Consider the following 18546-nt stretch of genomic DNA (forward strand, 5'->3'; position numbering starts at 1 on the left):
CCTGTACATCAGCTCCCACTCGTAGTACACACTCTGGTCACCTCTCGTTTAGATTACTGCAATGCGCTCTACGTGGGGTTACCCTTGAAAACAGTCCGGAAATTACAGCTGGTACAAAATACGGCGGCTCGTTTACTTACGAATAGCCGCCGTTATGATCATATTACTCCAGTGCTCTACAATCTACACTGGCTTCCAGTTGCTTTCCGGGCTCAATTCAAGGTGTTGGTATTAACCTTTAAAGCCCTGTACGGTGTCGGCCCAGTATATCTGATGGAGCGCCTCCACCGTCACAAATTGAGCCGCCCTACAAGATCTGCCACGCAGGGCCTTCTCTCAGTCCCACCAACTAAAGTGGCTAGGTTGGTGAGGACTTGAGAGAGAGCTTTTTCTGTGGCGGCCCCCTCGATCTGGAACTCCCTCCCAATAGATCTTCGTCATGCCCCTTCCCTGGATATATTTCGCCGGGGCCTGAAGACTTGGCTTTTTAATCAGGCCTTCGCAACCTTTGAGACCTCTAAGGTGAATCAGCCTTGAACTAAAATGTTGATAAATCTATCATACTGTAAACTTTGTATTGTACTGTACTGACTATATTTATTATTGTATTTTATCGTGTTTTATTGTTCGCCGCCTAGAGTGGCCATCGGCCAGATAGGCGGCTTATAAATTAAAGTTTATTATTAGTTTATTAAATGAATAAAGAAAAAATCAGGGTTGCTAGTCCTGAAATCCAAGGGACTGTGAACAACTAGGATGTCACTGGATGTGGAAAAGATAACCAGGAGATTACCATTTTTTTCAGGTTTGGGATTGTCTGAAGGGGTAATTATGTCCCATTTCACAATGGTGAAGAATGCGATTTTATTGAAAATGGTATCACTGAAGATCAAACACTAAAGAACACATTGTCAGTCACAGGAATGTGACATCTTTAATTTATTTGTGCCAGAAATTATCATCTTCAGTTTATTTGTATGCCTCTTTTCCACAATTGTATCTAAAGTGGCTCACAACATACCAAAGGAGCAATAATAAATACAACACTTCAAAAACATATTAAGAACAATTAAGAAGAATTATAATGTTAACAAAATTAGAAAATGAATCTGTACAACATTTTATAAAACAATACAAATAAGCCAACCTTAAATTAACAATTTAAAACTAAAAGCCAAAAGAATAATGTCTAACACAGAAATAAAATTGTAGTATACCAAATCGGGGCATGGGGAGAGAGAGAGAGAGAAGGAAATGGCTTGCTTGCCTGCTCGCTTCACACCCACCCACTTGCCTAACTCACCTCACAGCCAGCTGCCCTGCTAATTTGTTCACCTGCCCCATGCCAGCCATCCTTGCTTCCCTCACACCCTCACCTTGCTTGCTGACTTGCTGTGTCCTGCCCTCACATGACGCTGCCTGCTGGCTTAGGAAAATACTAATACAGTTAGATTGGATTTATTTCATATATTTATAGAGCTGTATCCAATATTAGTACTACATAGAGTAGAGCTATCTAAATTAATGGACCTGACTAACAGTGCAATCCAACACATCTATTCAGAAGTAAGCTCCATTGGGTTCAATGGCATTCCCAGGTAAGTGTGTATTGGATTGCAGCCTAAATTAGATCTATTGATTTCAATGGGTCTACTCTTGAGCATAACTTAGTTGGAGACAATTCATACTTCTTAATACCAAAACAATCTATAAGTGGTTTACAAAAAAATAACAAAGAAAATATAAAATCAAACAATAAAACCCATAACATATCTCATCTAAAACATACCAACACCATATAGCAGAATAAAATCTTAGAAAGGCAAAACATAGCAGCACACTCTGAAAATATCTTAAAAGGTGAGGAAAGTCTGCCGGAACAGATGAGTCCAATTGTGAAGCTCATCATCTTTGGTACTGTACTTCCTTTACTGCAAGTGGGGGGCCATTCCAGAGGGTAGGTGCGACCATAGCAAAGGCCTGCTTCTGAGCAACCATTAGATGACAATCTGCCAGTGAAGGTAAAGTTGAAGTTGAAGGCACCCTGGTATTTAGAAGATGATGCAGTGAATCACTTAAACTGCAAGTCTAGGTACACTTAAGGGGCAGTCAATCCCACTGAATTTAGTAGGATTCACTTGTCAGTAGATATTCATGGGACTGCAGTGTAAGTCTCCTAATAATCATTTTTTTTAAAATTAAGAAAGCTGGGCTGGTATGGAGAACTCTAAGTAGACAGTTTCCCTAACACTTAAGTATGTCCATAGTCACACTATTTGAATTTCTTTTTGCTTAATATACACCTGTTAAGGCATTGAGCCCTGGCAGAACAAAGGTAGACTATGCAGTGGTGGTGCCAAAGAGGGGGAAAGCACCCCCCCAAACCAGAAGCTCTGCTCCACACCTGGTATATTCCAGCCATCTAGAAATATACTCCCCCCAAAACTTTTTTCTGGTGTCTGTGCCCCCCCCACCGATTTTTTTCTGGTGTCTTTGCAGAGGACTACGACCTAGGTGACCAGGGTTCGAATCCCCACACAGCCATGAAGCTCACTGGGTGACCTTGGGCCAGTCACTGCCTCTCAGCCTCAGAGGGAGGCAATGGTAAACCCCCTCTGAATACCGCTTACCGTGAAAACCCTATTCAGAGGGTCGCCATAAGTTGGAATCCACTTGAAGGCAGTCCTTTTGCAGAGACTATGGTACCTCAACTGCTGCATGAGAGCCCCACAAGAACAAAGATATTGGAGGGGGCAATATCACATGGCTGAGAAAAGAACAGGATGTGTTTTGCGTCACGGGTTCGATCCCCAGCAGCTCCAGGTAGGGCTGGGAAAATCTTCTGTCTGAAGGCTTGGAACGCCACTCGTAGGCAGCGCAGGCAGAATTCAACCCGATGCATAGGGGTGTCGGTGTGAGAACGAGAGCGCTCACCACGCCACGCGACACCCCATTGCCCGGCACTTGCTTTTCCCTCTCACAGGGAAGGGAAAGCAAAGCGTGCGCAGTAGCAGTGGCAGCACGTGGCAATGGCGGGAGAGGCATTTTAGAAGGGGAGGAGCGAGCCACCTGCCGGCAGCCGGGCTTTACGTAGCGAGACTCGCCTCGACCTGTCCGCAGGCAGGAGTTTCGAAAGCAGTCTTTTCCAGAGGCGCAAGAAGGGTTGATTCCAGACGACACTGAAGAGATCGGGTGAGGGATGCTTTACCTCACCTTCCCCTCCATGCCGTTTCACGTTTCCCTCAGCGATTGCTAGGCGGCTTCCGCCGCGCCCGCCTCTCTCGACGTTAGCACCTTGAGTTTTATGCGCGCAGCGGCGAAGCCGGAGAGCGCTTCTTCCCGCCAAGTTGGCCATGACTCTGAACGGCTCCTCTGCCGCCGCCGCGGGAGGTAACCGCACCTTGTCTTCGTCGCCGAATGGTGGCGGCGGCGGAGGCAGTGGCAGCAACAACAATAGCGGTGGCAGCGAGCCCTTTTCTCTTTTCAGCCTGCTGGCGCTCAGCCTGCTGGCGCTGCTGACGGTGGCCACGTTCGTGTGGAACTTGCTGGTACTGGTGACCATCCTGCGAGTGAAGACTTTCCACCGGGTGCCCCACAACCTGGTGGCCTCCACGGCAGTGGCCGACGTACTGGTGGCGGCGCTGGTCATGCCCCTCAGCCTGGTGAAAGAACTGTCTGCCGGGCGGCGCTGGCGGCTGGGCCGCGAGCTGTGCCACGTGTGGGTCTCCTGCGATGTTCTCTGCTGCACGGCCAGCATCTGGAGCGTCACCGCCATCGCCCTGGACCGCTACTGGTCCATCACGCGGCACCTGGAATACACGCTGCGGACCCGCCGCCGCGCCTCCAACCTCATGATCGGCCTGGCCTGGGCGCTATCGGCCGTCATTTCCCTGGCCCCGCTGCTGGGCTGGGGCGAGAGCGCCTACATTGCCGAGCAGGAGCGCTGCCAAGTCAGCCAGGAGCCTTCCTACACCGTCTTCTCCACCTGCGGCGCTTTCTACCTGCCTCTCTGCGTGGTGCTTTTCGTCTACTGGAAGATCTACAAGGCGGCCAAGTTTCGTATCGGGGGGCGCGGCAGGAGGAATGCCGTCATGCCCCTCCCAGAAATTGCACAGGTAAACGGGGGAGGGACGGGGTAGGCTTCCTTTGAAATTGCCACCCACCCCACTGTAAATCACAAAAAAGGGGTGTCTCAGAGCATGTGCAGAAAGCGCAAGAGACTAGACCGGAAGCCTCCCAGGAGGATTAAGCAAGCGGGCAAACATGCGGCTTGAGAAGTTTAGTGAATCTGAATCTGAGTTTAACTCTAGTCACCCAAAAATCGAGGTTTGATTGCTGGACTGGTGGTTTGGCACGTGTAAATGGCATTTGCTGAAAGCAAGGGCGGATACAAACCCTGTTGTCTGACTTGAGTCATAGCCCTGAACTTGAGATCTTATTAAAAAACAATTGAATATCTTTTTGAGCCTGTGAGCCTGTGAAGAAGGCATTCTGTCAACCATGTATCTTGGAGAATGGACTTCAAAGAGCTTGAAACTTCCACCCAAACTTGAATGAAGGCTTCTTTCTTTATTCCTTTGGAAACCCAGTTCTGAAACTTGCAAATGGAAAGATTTAAACAGCTAGTAATTAAGGGGGTCACAAGGAACAGTTGGGAGGTGCATTCATGCAGAGCTATTGTTTGGTTTCTAAAGTAAGGTGCAGGTTTTCAAGCCTGCTTAGAAGTTGCCCACTCTGTTGTGGGACCCCCTGCCTCTAATCCCAGGTGTGTGCGGGCTTGATGCCATTATTCAGGGCATTGCTTAACTTGCTCCAGGGCTGGTTCTGACCTGAGAAAAAGATTCTAGAGCAGCTGTAGTGACATCTGGCTTTCATTAGAAATGGCAAGAGTGTGGTCATGAACATCTGGACCCTACACAGGGACAGAAAGATTCAGATATGAATAGCTGTGGATATTTGGGTTGTTGGATAGCAAGCGGCAGGATGAGGGTGCGGTGGGAAGGATGATAGGATGTGATAGGATGAATGGAAAGGCACAACATTATACAGCTGATTTGGAAGCGATCCTATATCTTAGGTGTATACATTGCCCTTTCTTTTTGGTGTAGCCTCAAAAGCCAATGTTCACTATGTAAAGAAAAAGCTTTTGTAAATACATACATTTTATATGCATTTAAAGTGTTTTAAGATAAGGCAAAAATAAAGTTTCCAGCTTTTTATCATTTGGCACACCCAAAGTAGACAAGAGTTAATATTTTAATTCACTTTGTACACACACATTCAGTCATGTGCATGCTTACGCAGACATAAGCCCTACTATGTTAAATGAAACCACCTTTCAGGTAAGTGCACATAGGATTTCATTCTTAGGCTGCAATCCTAAACACGCTTACTGAGGAGTAACTGCCATTGAACTCAGTAGAACAGATCTTTATAACTCTTTAAAAGTGTCCTTCTGTGCCCCTTTTTTGAAAACTATAAATCACCTTGAGACTCTTTCTTGGTTAGGAAGTGAATTATCAATATTTCTGGCATGCACACATCTTTTCTCTGGCATTGTGTTTGTGGCATATTAAAAGAATGGTTTAACCATGGGATCAATTATTCTATCATGCGTGCTAATTTGTTTCAAAGAGGTTGGAATTGGTAATCCCTGCTTCAGTATTAAGAGGGCTTTCTCTTGGATTCATCAGTTGTCTACCATCTATGAGTTGCTAGTTCCATAACATAATCCACCTGCATGTAGCTGTGGTCTTGTAGTTCAGTCATGCAGGAAGTAATGGTGTGGGTAGGGGGTATGTAGGAATGAACTCCACATGTCACCTAAAGGAGATAACAACTGGACCAGACTGGGAGTCTATTTAGTCCAGCATACTCTTTCCAACAGTAGCCAGTCAGATGCTTCTTGGATGCCTACAAGCAGAGGTCTCTTGCTGTATGCCTTCAGTATTTGGTACTCAAAGACACAGTGGAACTAAACATGGAGGCTCTATTTCGCTGTCATGCTGTTGATATATATATCCTGTATTAATTTGCGCTACCTTTTCTCATGTTGGTCAGTCTCCACATCATTAAAGTCAGCGAAAAAAGTTTTCATTGACTAGACTTGATCTTTATAGCTTGTCATTAAAAAATGATTCCATTTGATTTCACTGTGGCTTCTTTGCATTGCTTGATATGAATGATTGTGACAGTTTCAAGCTTTAAATCATTCATGTATGTCTCAGATCCATTGTAGCAATTGCTGGAGGAGTAGCTGTGTTAGTTTGTTGCAGCAAAAAGATCCAAGAGTCTTAGGGATTCACAGATTTTATTGTGACATAAATGTTCACTGACTTTGCAGTCCATTTCATCAGATACATGAAGTATTATGCTGAGTTACAGCTATATATGTCCATGGTACTTTGGGAGGGAGGCAAGACAAAGGAATTTGTTTTGGGGTGGGTGGGTGGGTGGGAGGGGATTGTAAAACTGAGAGAGGATTTGTAGCTCATTATATTTTGTGTTAATTGGCTTACTAATGTAAGGATATCTGTGTTATCAGTACCAGGTCTGTGAATTACCGCTGTTAATTACATAATTCTCATTGCATTTTTCTGCATTTCATTTCCATTGTTTACAATCTCACCACCACGTGGATAACTCAATAAAGTACTTGATGCATCTGATAAAGTGGTGATAGTCCATGAAAGCTTAATAGTCTGGCTTTTTTTCAAAAACTGTATTTCCTGTTTTGTTAGTTCCATCATTTTCAGGTTTGTAAATGTTCACTTTTTTCTGGGTAGACAAAGGGCTTGATAAAACCCAAAGACTTTTTTGTGGCAGTGAAAATGAAAGTTGTGTAATAATGTGTCTGGAAATTAAAGGTACACAGTAACATGTGAATGCTAATATACACAAAGTAGTGAGATTTGCTTCTGAGTAAACATGCATAGGATTGCACTATATTTCTGATATCTTATGGATAGACAACAACTTAATATTTTGGCAATTTCCCCCTATTTCAAAAGTCATAATTGTACTTGAAAAGTAAATAATTGTAATTGGATTTATAAGAGCTTGGTCATTGTCTCTAGTGGAAAGAGAACCAAGCCTGAAAGCAAATGTAGCAGGTGTTCTAGACAGTTGGATAACAGAGTGGGGGACAGCAATATTTCACATGAGAACTATTATTTAAAGCAAAAACAAAAATATTAAAAGAAAAACAAAGAAAATATTGTTTTAATTGCAAGCATATTGCAGTAAGTCATCTACCAAAAGCTGAACTTGGAAAAAAGAGCACACACACTTTAAAAGGAATGGAAAAATCACCTGATCAACCAGCAAATTTACACTTGCCTAGTAATTTAAAATATTGTGCAAGCTGGATATACTGTGCAGCCTGAGCAGTAGTAGCATTTATTTATTTTGCATACAAATATAGACACCAGTGTAAATAAAAATTGTTCTGTAAACAACACTAATTAAATTCCTTATGTTAATGAGTAATCGTAAACTAAACTATCTTCAGATACTCTTAAACCAAGACTAAAACATCCAAACAAGAAACTACAGTAATTGTGCTAGCTTAGTTTCTAACCTTTAAGCTGTTTCATGCTCCTTCCCATTCAAATTGGGTAGTTCTGCTAGCCTGCAAGTTTATTTGGTTTTGGCTTTAACAGACAATCCCCAAAGAAGGGTCAGTTGCTTGTAAAAAGAGGTGTCCATGTCTGCTTCTTGCCTGCTGCACATGTAAGAAAAATATCCAGCATCTAACCACTGGGATAGCACATGCAAGTGTTTTTCAAATTCGGAGATCCTCACACACAGCCAGATTGGATGGCCTGCTGATGTCCTCACTGTCTTAGTGGTTAGTGCTGTTCATACATTCTTGAGAGGCAGAAGTGAGAGGGAAACTGAGTCTGTGCAGTGTACATAGCTGTGCCTGTTCATTGGGAATTATAAATTGTTCTTTTCGCGATGGGATAAACACCAATCCTTCCAACATCTACTCTTACTAAGTTTGTTCTGCCTGCTCCTCTTGCTACATATCTGAATAGGCAAGCATACAGTTGTGGGATTCTTTTTCCCTAACTTTAGGCATGCTTCACAATCTATCTCAGTAATACTGCCTTTACAGTTATATAACCAGCTGCTCAAATGAATAGGAGTTTTTCAAAGCGTTTATTATGTGTTGCTTACTGTGTTTGAACTTATAAATAGAAGTAGTAGATATAAAAGACATGCCTCAAGCAGAAAACCCCCCAATCCTGTCTATATTTCTGGTCCCCTTCTAGAACTTGCATTTCATGCATCCTTGCAATCTGTGTTCCATCTCCTTTTATTTTTGTATTCTCTGTTTACTAGCATTATGGTTTGATTCATCATCATTGTTAATTTGTTTTTCACGATCAGAGACCACAACTTCAGAACCGTCTGCCCAATATCCTGCATTAAGGCAGTGCTAGTCTTATCCAATCATGCTACTTCCATCAAGGATGGAGGACATAAGGAGGGAGTTGCAGTAGTACCTCTCCTCTCCATAACAGCCTTGGAGATTTTTGCTATCTGCTACCCATGTCGCAGTGGCTGGTATAGCACAGTGGGGAGAAGAGCCTGGTTGGGAGTCCAGAGTCTGTGAGTTCAAATCCCCACTCGTGTCTCCTGGGTGTAAAGGCCCAGCTAAAGATCACCCCCACAGTGAGTGGCTCAGGGTTTACATGCCCTGCCACCTGTGTAGCCGTGGGCAAGCTGCATAGTCCCAAGGAGCCCAGTTGCCTCCCAGCTGGCAGTTGTGGATAAGGAAGGGGCTGGCTTGTGCAGCTGTAACAAGCTGAGCAGGCCCTAGCCAGCTGGGGAGGACCAACCTCAGAGGGACGCAATGGTAAACCCCCTCTGAATACCGCTTACCATGAAAACACTATTCATAGGGTAGCCATAAGTCGGGATCGACTTGAAGGCAGTCCATTTCCATTTCACCCATGTCACAAGGTGAGAGAGAAAGACATAGACTGCTTCTAATCTCCAACTATCCTATACATACAACAAAAGGGCAACATTGTGTAGAGACATCAAGGGGAGAAAAGATCATGTTTCCTTTATTAGATGAGTGTGTTATGATGTGTTTGAGTGTGTGTTGCAACTTTCAGCTTTTCTGAATGTATGAGTTGCACGGCACCTAAATATAATTGATGAACTGCTGGGTTTTTCTTGGGGGGAGGATAATCTACATTATAGTGTACTAGAGAGTAGAAGGGACCAAGAAGTAACTGTGCCAGATGCATATCTAGATTAAAAAAGACAGATCCAGTTGATGATACAAGCAACAATGCAATTCTCTGCATGTTTACCCCAGTTGAATTAAATGGATGTTAGTCCTATGCAAGTGTGAATAGGATTGCAACATAAGTCACCTGGCATTTTTTATTAGGAATGCTCTCTCCTACCCTGCTGGTCCAATTCCCTTTATTAATAAGCAAAAAGTCCCTTCTCAGCACTAAATGCTCACAATCCCAAACCTAAACACAGATTTCTTCTTTTTTAAGCCTCTCCATCTCTTTCTTTCCTTGTGTGCATACCACTCTGTACTCTTTCTTGAAATTTTCTTTAGCACTTGGCTTTACCGTGGAGCAGTTTTAATTATAACTAACAATGCCAGCATCTAGTGCTATTGACGTTTCAAGTGAGCAGAATGATAGTTGCTTCATTCTCTTCCAGTGTAATCAATCTGCCTGGGCAAGGACTGCAAAATTGGGTGCAACATTTTCCTTGTATACTTTGATATAATTTAAGGAGGTGGTTTAGTCACATTCCATATAAATTAAGCAGCTTCTGCACATTTTTGCAGATATATTTTTTGAGTACTTTATTCATGTGTTCTTGGTTAATACTGAAGTAAAATGTAGAAAGGACAAGACATATGGAACACTGAGGCAATATATCGTTTAGAGGAAGGAAGAGGAGTTGTGCAGAGTTAACAAGACTTAGGGGGGCTGCAGATTTACAGGAGGGTTGCAAGCAGATAGTGGCACTTTAGGTTTGTTCTTTTAAAGTGGTGCTGTGTTGCCTTAGGAAAACAAATCCACTTAAAAGAAAATTCAGACTTCTTGCAGTTAGAAAAGTGCCAGGGAAATGTACTGAAAAGTGTGGGATGAACAAATGATTAAGGGGATGACATATAAACACCCTGCAAACAAATCAGGATGAATGCTCATTGCTGTATAACCATCCCACAAAGTGGAACAAATGCTCATTAAGACTGGATATATAATCTCCATGTAAGTTTTGTGCAAGTAAATTAGGATGAATGCTTAATAAACAAGTAGTGTAGAGGGGCTCCTAATCTTTGCCCACAGAAAATCCATTCAGGTTTTTTTGTTCATTTCTGTGGCTGCAATCCTACATGCGTTTACCTGGGGATATGCCCAATTAAATTCAATGGGACATGGACATGCAGCAGAATTAGGTGATAAAAATGACTTTTCTAATGTAGCCTCACTGCCATCAGTGGAGCTGCTTCAGGTAAGGTTACTAGCAGGATAAGGTTTACTAACATTCCAGGCAATTAATCATCATAAGGTCCAATCCTTTTGTGTTAAGAGTAACTATGTATCTTAATTGTGGTTGTGTCACAACCCATATGCAGGTATGGGCAGATGGAAAGGACACGGGGGGGAGGGGGAGAGAGAGAGGGCAGAAAAGAAGCCAGAGTGACAGGAAACACCTGTAACAGGAAGGAGAACCAATTGATAAGGCAGACTATATTTACTACCTGTGCTGGGGTGAAACTGGCAAGTGTATTCCCAGCCCCACTGATCACTTTCTGTGACTATAGCAATGTCCTTTTCATCTGTACAAGTTCAGCAGAGCTTAAGCTACTAATAAAGATTTAGGGGAAAGATCTTCAGTCATTGATAGATTGAGAACCATAACAATATTCATGCAGAGAAGGAATGGGCAAATGCCCTATTTCTAAGCCTAGAAGCCAGGTTTGCAGTAAGAGATGCCTCTGTATACTCTCCTTTGTTTTTCAATTCCAGAGTCACATCTCCCATCTGTAGGGTATGACAGCATTACCCATCCTGATGAGTGATCAGTGACTTTTGCTGACACTTAGCCTCTCTGGGGCTGTTACGCTCCTCTCATACTAAAAAGCTTCATTAGCCATGGAAAAGCTTGCACAAAGGATACATATAAATAAAATACAGCCAGTCCTGTACAGATAGAGTCCAGAGATTGGCAAAGCAATATTAAATGCATATGAAAAATCCCACTTCACTGGAAGTGTTTCCTTGTGGTCAGATTATTGCACAAAGTTGAAGACCCCCAACTAGCATTATTTAGGCTGGAACAGCCCCGTACAATTTTATTTTATGTTAAACGGCACAGACCAAAGAATGAGATCCAACAAGGGCTTCTCATTCCTTACTCCCCCCCACAGTCGCCTACATGGGGGAAACTCAAGCAGATGGGGAGGGACCAAAAGTCCTGTTGCATGAGTGGATTTCTGTTGCACAAGCAGGAGCAAATCACCCAGAAGCCTTTAGTTAGAGTTGAGTTCAGTGCCAAAGCTTGTTCTCAATACCATTTGCTAATCATGACCAGCCTGTACTGGGTCAAGTCCTGCAGTGCTGCCTCTTAGTTTTATAGTAACACTTGTCAGCAGGAGGCTCTTCCTGTGTTGCATGTATGATTCATGTTGTCCTTCATCAGAACTGAAACCACACAGAGAGAAACAATGCACACACACACACACACACACAAAAGGTTTAGGCCCACAGGACTTGCCAATTCCCACAATAAAAACAAACAGCTGTCCTTGAACTAAGTGTAATTGGGTATGATGCGCTCTCTCTTTGTACATGTGTATGCATGTATGTAAAAATGTGTTTGCACTGCAGTAGACTACATATTGTGCCACCCAGTTTGCAATGCATTAGGTCTCTACTTTTTACAATGGGCTGATCAAGTTTAATTAGCTATCACTCCCTTATTTTTTGGAGCCAATTTTTGTGTGTGTGTCTACTCAGAAATCCACAGTAGTAGTACAAAATTTAGGGAAACATATAGGACTAAATCTAATAGTATCAATCCACTGACAAAAGAAGGCATTTTGATCCAGCAGAGGCTTCCAGTGATAATGGTGGTGTGATTCTTGCCACTTCCTTCTCCTTGATGCATCAAAATTCTGTGCCCCTCTGAAGGGCCCACCCATCTGAGATATATTGGGGAAGGTGAACTGAAGAAAATTACCACTGCTTATTCTATTGACAGAAGCATCTGCTAGATCAAACTGCCCTGGGATCTATGGGATGAAGGGCAATTCAAAAATTGAATAGAAGTGTCTTCTAGCAGTGGAGGATCAGCACTGGGTGCAACCCATTTTGTTCATTGTCCTGTTTGGTTATTGGTGCTGCTGTAGGTGAAGTAGCTTGTTTGGGGACTGAAGCTTTGGGTGGGAATATAAGTTTCCATGGTTTAGGAGAGGGAACCAGTTTTCTTTTGGTTCTCCCATTTAGCTAAATGTTGGATCACTCTTAACAAATGCCAAAACAATATGATTGGGATCTAAAATGCCCCTTTACCTGTTGATGCTCACATGGGTGCACTGCTAGTTTTGCTCTTCTGATGTTAGTCTTGTGTGCTGTTATTTTGCATTGCTTACAAGAAAAGGGGTGTGGAGGTTAGGGCAGAGTGACTTGAACAGTAGCAATGCATGCAAACAATTTCACCCTCCTTTGGATTTTAACCGATATGAGGTAGTGCATGGTGGATGTTTCTGGAGTAAAAAAAATTGCAGAAACAAAAGGGAACAGCACCAAACAAAGGGCAGGAAAGAGAGACAAGCTCTGGTGCTGGATGAAATTTATTGTGAGCTCGACGCATTTCGGAACTTGTCCTACAGTTGCTACAAACATTAAAACAGACTCAAATCAATATAGTGGAGACAACACTGTGGTCTTAAACATGATATTTTAGAGACCACACTCCATATGACTCATTTTACAAACATTTAGAAGACATAATAAAAAATTTAAAATGTTGTCGTCGTATTATATCCTTAAACTTTGACATAATACTGACACCTTAAAAGACTACTGTGTGACTCAGAAGGGACTGAATCTTGTGCTAGCCGTGGCAAGACAGCTTCAACATAACACTCTCAACCCCTCCCCAGGAAAACAGAAAGGAATGGCCCTGTACTGACCTGTGAAGTTAATTTGGATCATCTCTTTGAAAAGTCTGGTACCTTTAGGGTTAAATGAGGAGTTGCATTTCTCTGAGTTTAAATAATATCAAAACCAAGGATCTTTATGAAACTTGGCTGACTCTCTGTAACCATTGTGCTTGCCAGTCAGTCACTGTAAGTATCAGCCGGACCAGCATAATCTGCAAGCACAGTGATTGCACAGCTGAGCTGATTTACACATACCCTATGGATGCTATCAGCATTTGAGTTCAGTTTATGTTAGTGTGGGCCTGTTCAGAGAATGTGCATTGCCTGACAGAGTAAAGAGAAAAGCAGATCTTCACAGGTCAGTACAGGGCCATTCCCTTCTGTTTTCCTGGGGAGGGGTTAAGAGTGTTATGTTGAAGCTGTCTTGCCACGGCTAGCACAAGATTCAGTCCCTTTTGAGTCACACAGTACAGTCTTTTAAGGTGTAAGTATTATGTCAAAGATTAAGGATATAACACAATGACATTTTAAATTTTTATTATGTCTTCTAAATGTTTGTAAAATGAGTCATATGGAGTGCGGTCTTTAAAATATCATGTTTAAGACCACAGTGCTGTCTCCACTATATTGATTTGAGTCTGTTTTAATGTTTGTAGCAACTGAAGACAAGTTCCAAAATGCGTTGAGCTCACAATAAATTTCATCCAGCACCAGAGCTTGTCTCTCTCTTCTGCCCCGTAAAAAAAAATTGGCCATAGTAGTTCTATTCTGAGACCTCTCTCTCTCAATACTTTTTGAGAGATAATACTTTTTCAAGTGGCTGAAGTTTAGAGTTTGGGTATGGACATATCCGTTGTGTCACTTGAAAAGGGGTGTGGGAAGAGAGAAATCCTTTACTCAAACAAAACTGTATTGGTAAGAATTCCTATTTGCTTTTATGTCAAGGTGAAAGAAGCTTCTCAGCCACAGATGGTGTTTACAGCTCGTCATGAAACTGTCACTTTCCAGACAGATGGAGAAACATGGAGAGAACAGAAAGAGAAGAAAGCAGCTATGATGGTTGGCATTTTAATTGGTGTGTTTGTGCTTTGTTGGATCCCCTTCTTCATCGCGGAACTAATAAGCCCTCTCTGTTCCTGTACCATAGCCCCCGTTTGGAAAAGCATCTTCCTCTGGCTTGGTTACTCCAATTCTTTCTTCAATCCTCTTATTTATACAGCTTTTAACAAAAATTACAACAATGCGTTCAAGAACCTTTTTGTGAGGCAGAGATAAAAAGAGTGACAGGGAAGATGGCTGCAAGCCTTACTGGATTGGCCTAAGCTGACTTATGCAAAGTTTGTTAGCTAGTCCTGTTGAAACATTTCACAAAACTATGGGAATTTAGCAATAAGAATGGTGAAATATCCAGGGCTGAGCAGAAACATATATGGATCTTCCATTGCAATGCAGAAGCGGAAGCCCAGAGCTGTCTACAGGTGAAATATCTAACCATTGTAAAAGTCCTGCCCAATTGGCTGCAACTCTCTATGTAAAGTTTTGGAAGAGCAAAGAGTGTAAGAACCCAAATCAATCACAAATTGTACTGCTTTGCCTAGTAAAGATTAGACATTTAAAAAGTAGCTCTACTTATTGCCAGTTGTGAGTTTTAGTGTCAAAAATAACTTTTACTACAAAGCATTTATGATGAGAAATAGAAAAAAACCCAAAACAAGATGTCTAGGTATTATAAGACACAAAGTCTGAGATAAGTAAAGAAACTGTTAGCAAATAAAACTAATAAAACAAATTTCTTGCTTCAATAATTATTGTTCAGATATAAATTGGAGAATGAAGATCAGTGACTGCTAAAATATAAGAATAATTATACTCATGTGGCTGACCTTTTAGAAGTTTAGTTGCAGCAAAACTGAGCAAAAACAATGATGTGAAATGACACAAGGAAGTATTGGGTTAAGTAGAGGTTGGAGTCAATTTCTGACGGTTACAGCAGGGGAACATTGGTACTGAATTTCCAGCTGCCAAGCCCAAAGCCTTCCATTCAAATTAATTGTTGTGAGGCAGTACAGATATACAAAAACTTACCTTTAGTACAGTAGGGTCCCACTCATACAGCGGGTTACGTTCCAGACCCGCACTGTAAAGTAGAACACATTGAAGATAATGGCGCGGGTCGCTCGAAAATGGCGCACAACGAGCAAAAACTGCCGTAAAAGCAGAACAAGCGCCGTAGGAGCGGGGCCTTTCTGCAATTGACAACCACTGTATTAGCGGAATGCTGTAAAGCGAAGCATTGTAAAGCGGGGCCCTACTGTAGCTGACTCTATTAACTGAACTGGATTTGCATGCATATAGTCAGCATGTATTTTATGTTTCAGCCCTGTTACCATAGTGCTAATTGCATTCTTGTAAGGGGAAAAAAGTTGCACCACTTTGGCCCCTACTAATGCTAGGGAGAACAGAATATCACATCTCTCTCTTGACTTGAAGATACATCACTTGAATTCTTCAAGGAATGGAAAACACATTACATCAACTGCAGTGACCTTGAGATAGTCAGTGGCTACCACCTACTTTAGCAAATTCTTGATGTTCCTTTCTTTTAAAAAATGCTATTGTACATTTAACTGCTACCAGTTCATGGAAAATATTTTCTTGGTACATCACATAACTGTTTTATTATACTGGAATAAGTGAGATGAAGTCATATTACCTAGTACTTAAAAGGATTTGCAATGCAACTTTTTTGTTGAACAAAAATGCTATTTATATAGGCATAACCATTTCCAAGGCCTAATTAGAATATTATGAACTCCACCAAAACAAGAGCAGAACACAAATGCAGCACATAATACCAATAGTTGGAGATGGTATGCTTATGAATAGCAAATTCTTCCAAGCTACACAGCAAGTGAATTGGACTATGAAAGACCAACCCAAATTGTGTTTGCATTTTGCCAAATTTGTAGGGCAGCACAATATCTGAGAGGATGTCAGGTCTCCTGCTCTGATGCATTGATTATAGCTGCTCTATTTCCCTGCTTTTTAAAGTTGGCTAGAAATATCTGTTGGCTATAGGTATGTTCTTAAACTGCAAGGTTTTTTGCCTATTATTTCTGCTTCATCAGGAAGGTAAGAAATGGGATCCTGTGCAAGTTTGCTGAGAATGGATTGATCATTTGCATGCTTACTGAGTTCAGTGGGATTTACTCCCCTGCTTAGGATAGGTGAAACTGACCACAGGGGATGGGGAGGAAGGAAGGGCAGAGGGGAGGTGGGGGTTGGGAGCAGGCAGGAGGTGGAGGGAAGAAATGCAGGTTTGATCATTTGCATGTTTGAGTTCAGTGCACTCACACTTAGGATAGGTAAAACTTATGGGGGAGGGAGGGCTGGAGTAGGCAGGGGAGGAGGAAGAAGAGGGAAGGGGAGGAAAGAGCAAGGATGGGAAAGGCAGGTCCGATTATTTGCATGCTTATTGAGTTAAATGGGATTTGCTCCCATGCAATCATGTTTAGGATAGGTAAAACTGACCATGGAGGAGGGGGAGGGGAGAGGGAAGGAGAAAGGGAAGGGAGGGGGAATTGGAAGGCAAGAGGCAAAGGAAGGGGGAGGGAAGGGGCAAAAGGGAGGTGATGGGAGGGAGGAGGGAAGGGCAGGTTTGATCATTTGCATGTTTATTGAGTTCAATGGGATTTACTCCCGTGCAGTCATGCTTAAGATAGGTAAAACTGACCCTGGGGAGGAGGAGGGGGAGGGAGGGGCTAGGAGGAAAGAGAAGGAAGGGTAGTTTTGATCATTTGCATACTTTTTGGGTTCAATGGGATTTATTTCTGTGCAGTAATGTTTAGGACAGGTGAAACTGACCTGGGGAGAAGCAGGAGGTCAGGAAGGAGGAGATTTGTTGGGTCCCCACTGGGCAGAGGGGAAGCCCCTTTCCTTTCCAAAAAGGAAACATTGTGAACAGTATCATTGCTTTTCAGGGTTTCCGCAAACCTTTTAGTCTACAGCAGGCACATGTAGCCACCCACCCAAATTTAAACCAAAGCTGTCCCTGGCTACATCCACACCAGGTCTTTATTTCACTTTGAACAGTCATGGCTTCTCCCAAAGAATCATGGGAAGTGTAGCTAGTGAAGGGTGCTGAGAATTGCTAGGAGAAGCCCTGTTCCCCTCACAAAGCTTCAATCAGAGCGGCTGACTGTTAAACCACTCTGGCTACTGGAGCTCAGTCAGGGGAATTGGAGTCTCCTTTCAGCATCCTTCACAGAGTACACTTCCCAGGATTCTTCTCAAGTGAAACAAAAGTCTGGAAAATAAAGGTCTGGTGTGGGTGTGGCCCCAGTTAGCCAAGCCAAGTAGCTGTGAGTCTGGCTTTTCGAACACTGGCAGTTGGTTCTTACTGAACATGCCCGACCTTATCACTGAGTTCAAGCCAAAATTTCTTAATTAAAAATCAGCCAGGTGTTTTTTAAACTTAAACTGCAGAAGATGAACGTCAGAGTATGGGGCAAGGTCAGTAACAGGATTACAGGTACTCAAGTGACCACGGCTGTTTTTTAATTAATTTCAACAAATTATGAGGAACAGTTGACAGAAAAAAGTCCAAAAGGGGTCTGTTTTTTCTCTCTCTCTTTTTACATTTTGAACTCTTGATTCTCTGTTTTTTGTATCGCCATGAAAATCTAGACCATTTTTAAGCAAGCGTTTCTGAGTTCAGGACTAAGTTTTGAAAGGTTTTGTTTTGAAATGAGCTTATGGAAAGCATCAGAATAGCATGGGGGGTAATTTTCAATTTAACATTGTGGATTGTGAAAAATCCATAGTGGCTATAGTATACAGCCAGACTCGTGGCTATATATCACATCAGTTTTCATACAACCCACTACCACCTTCGTTTTAAGTTCAATGCACAATCGTCACAGCACTTATTAAAATGAATCAGATAGTTTGCTTGGTCAATGGCTGCTTCCCACTACAGTATTAAAACAAGTCACTAGTTTTTCTTATTTGTCAATTACAAAAAAAGAAGTTTTTGAGTACAGTATTTCCTTCTGTGACATTATCAGTGCAGACTGAACCCTCGAGCCTTAAACTACTGCTTAGAGATTTCAGGTGACTTCAAAACCCTAGTCTTCCACAAGTAGAGATGGGAAGTTTAAAAAATTCAGATTTGTACAGAATAAAAGAGTTGCATGGGTGTGGTTTCAAACAGGGCTTCCCTCAGCTCCATTTCCTTCAAAACGGCATGTTACACAGTTTAGGGGGCTGCAGACAGATATGTCCCTGTGATGTGAAGAAAAGGAAACTAAGACATCTATTGTGTGAGTAAAAGTACCTTCTGCTCGTTCAGAGGGAATGTTAGATTCCCACTTATATCACTTGATACCCCC

At 42.4% G+C, this 18546-nt stretch overlaps 1 protein-coding gene across 2 annotated transcripts; it reads left to right on the forward strand.

Annotated features, from left to right (window-relative positions):
* Positions 1-2956: 2956 nt before the first annotated feature.
* On the forward strand, positions 2957-14941 carry LOC133376577 (5-hydroxytryptamine receptor 5B-like). Of its 2 annotated transcripts, none has more exons than XM_061608966.1 (2): positions 2957-4115; positions 14102-14941. In XM_061608966.1, exons 1-2 carry the CDS (start codon positions 3354-3356, stop codon positions 14429-14431), a joined length of 1092 nt encoding a protein of 363 aa, XP_061464950.1. In that variant the 5' UTR covers positions 2957-3353; the 3' UTR covers positions 14432-14941. The 2 variants fall into 2 exon arrangements, 1 of the variants encoding a protein (XP_061464950.1); XR_009760531.1 differs by lacking the exon at positions 2957-4115 and adding an exon at positions 13402-13514 and having other exon boundaries at positions 14102-14190.
* Positions 14942-18546: the final 3605 nt, after the last annotated feature.

The sequence above is a fragment of the Rhineura floridana genome, chromosome 2, assembly GCF_030035675.1.
Source record: "Rhineura floridana isolate rRhiFlo1 chromosome 2, rRhiFlo1.hap2, whole genome shotgun sequence".
In the NCBI taxonomy this organism is placed as follows: domain Eukaryota; kingdom Metazoa; phylum Chordata; class Lepidosauria; order Squamata; family Rhineuridae; genus Rhineura; species Rhineura floridana.

Excerpts from the sequence above, each read along its gene's own strand:
- LOC133376577 (XM_061608966.1), top strand. The coding sequence starts at position 3,354 with ATGACTCTGAACGGCTCCTCTGCCGCCGCCGCGGGAGGTAACCGCACC. Across the intron at positions 4,116-14,101 it reads CCCTCCCAGAAATTGCACAG|GTGAAAGAAGCTTCTCAGCC; the intron begins GTAAACGGGGGA and ends TTTTATGTCAAG.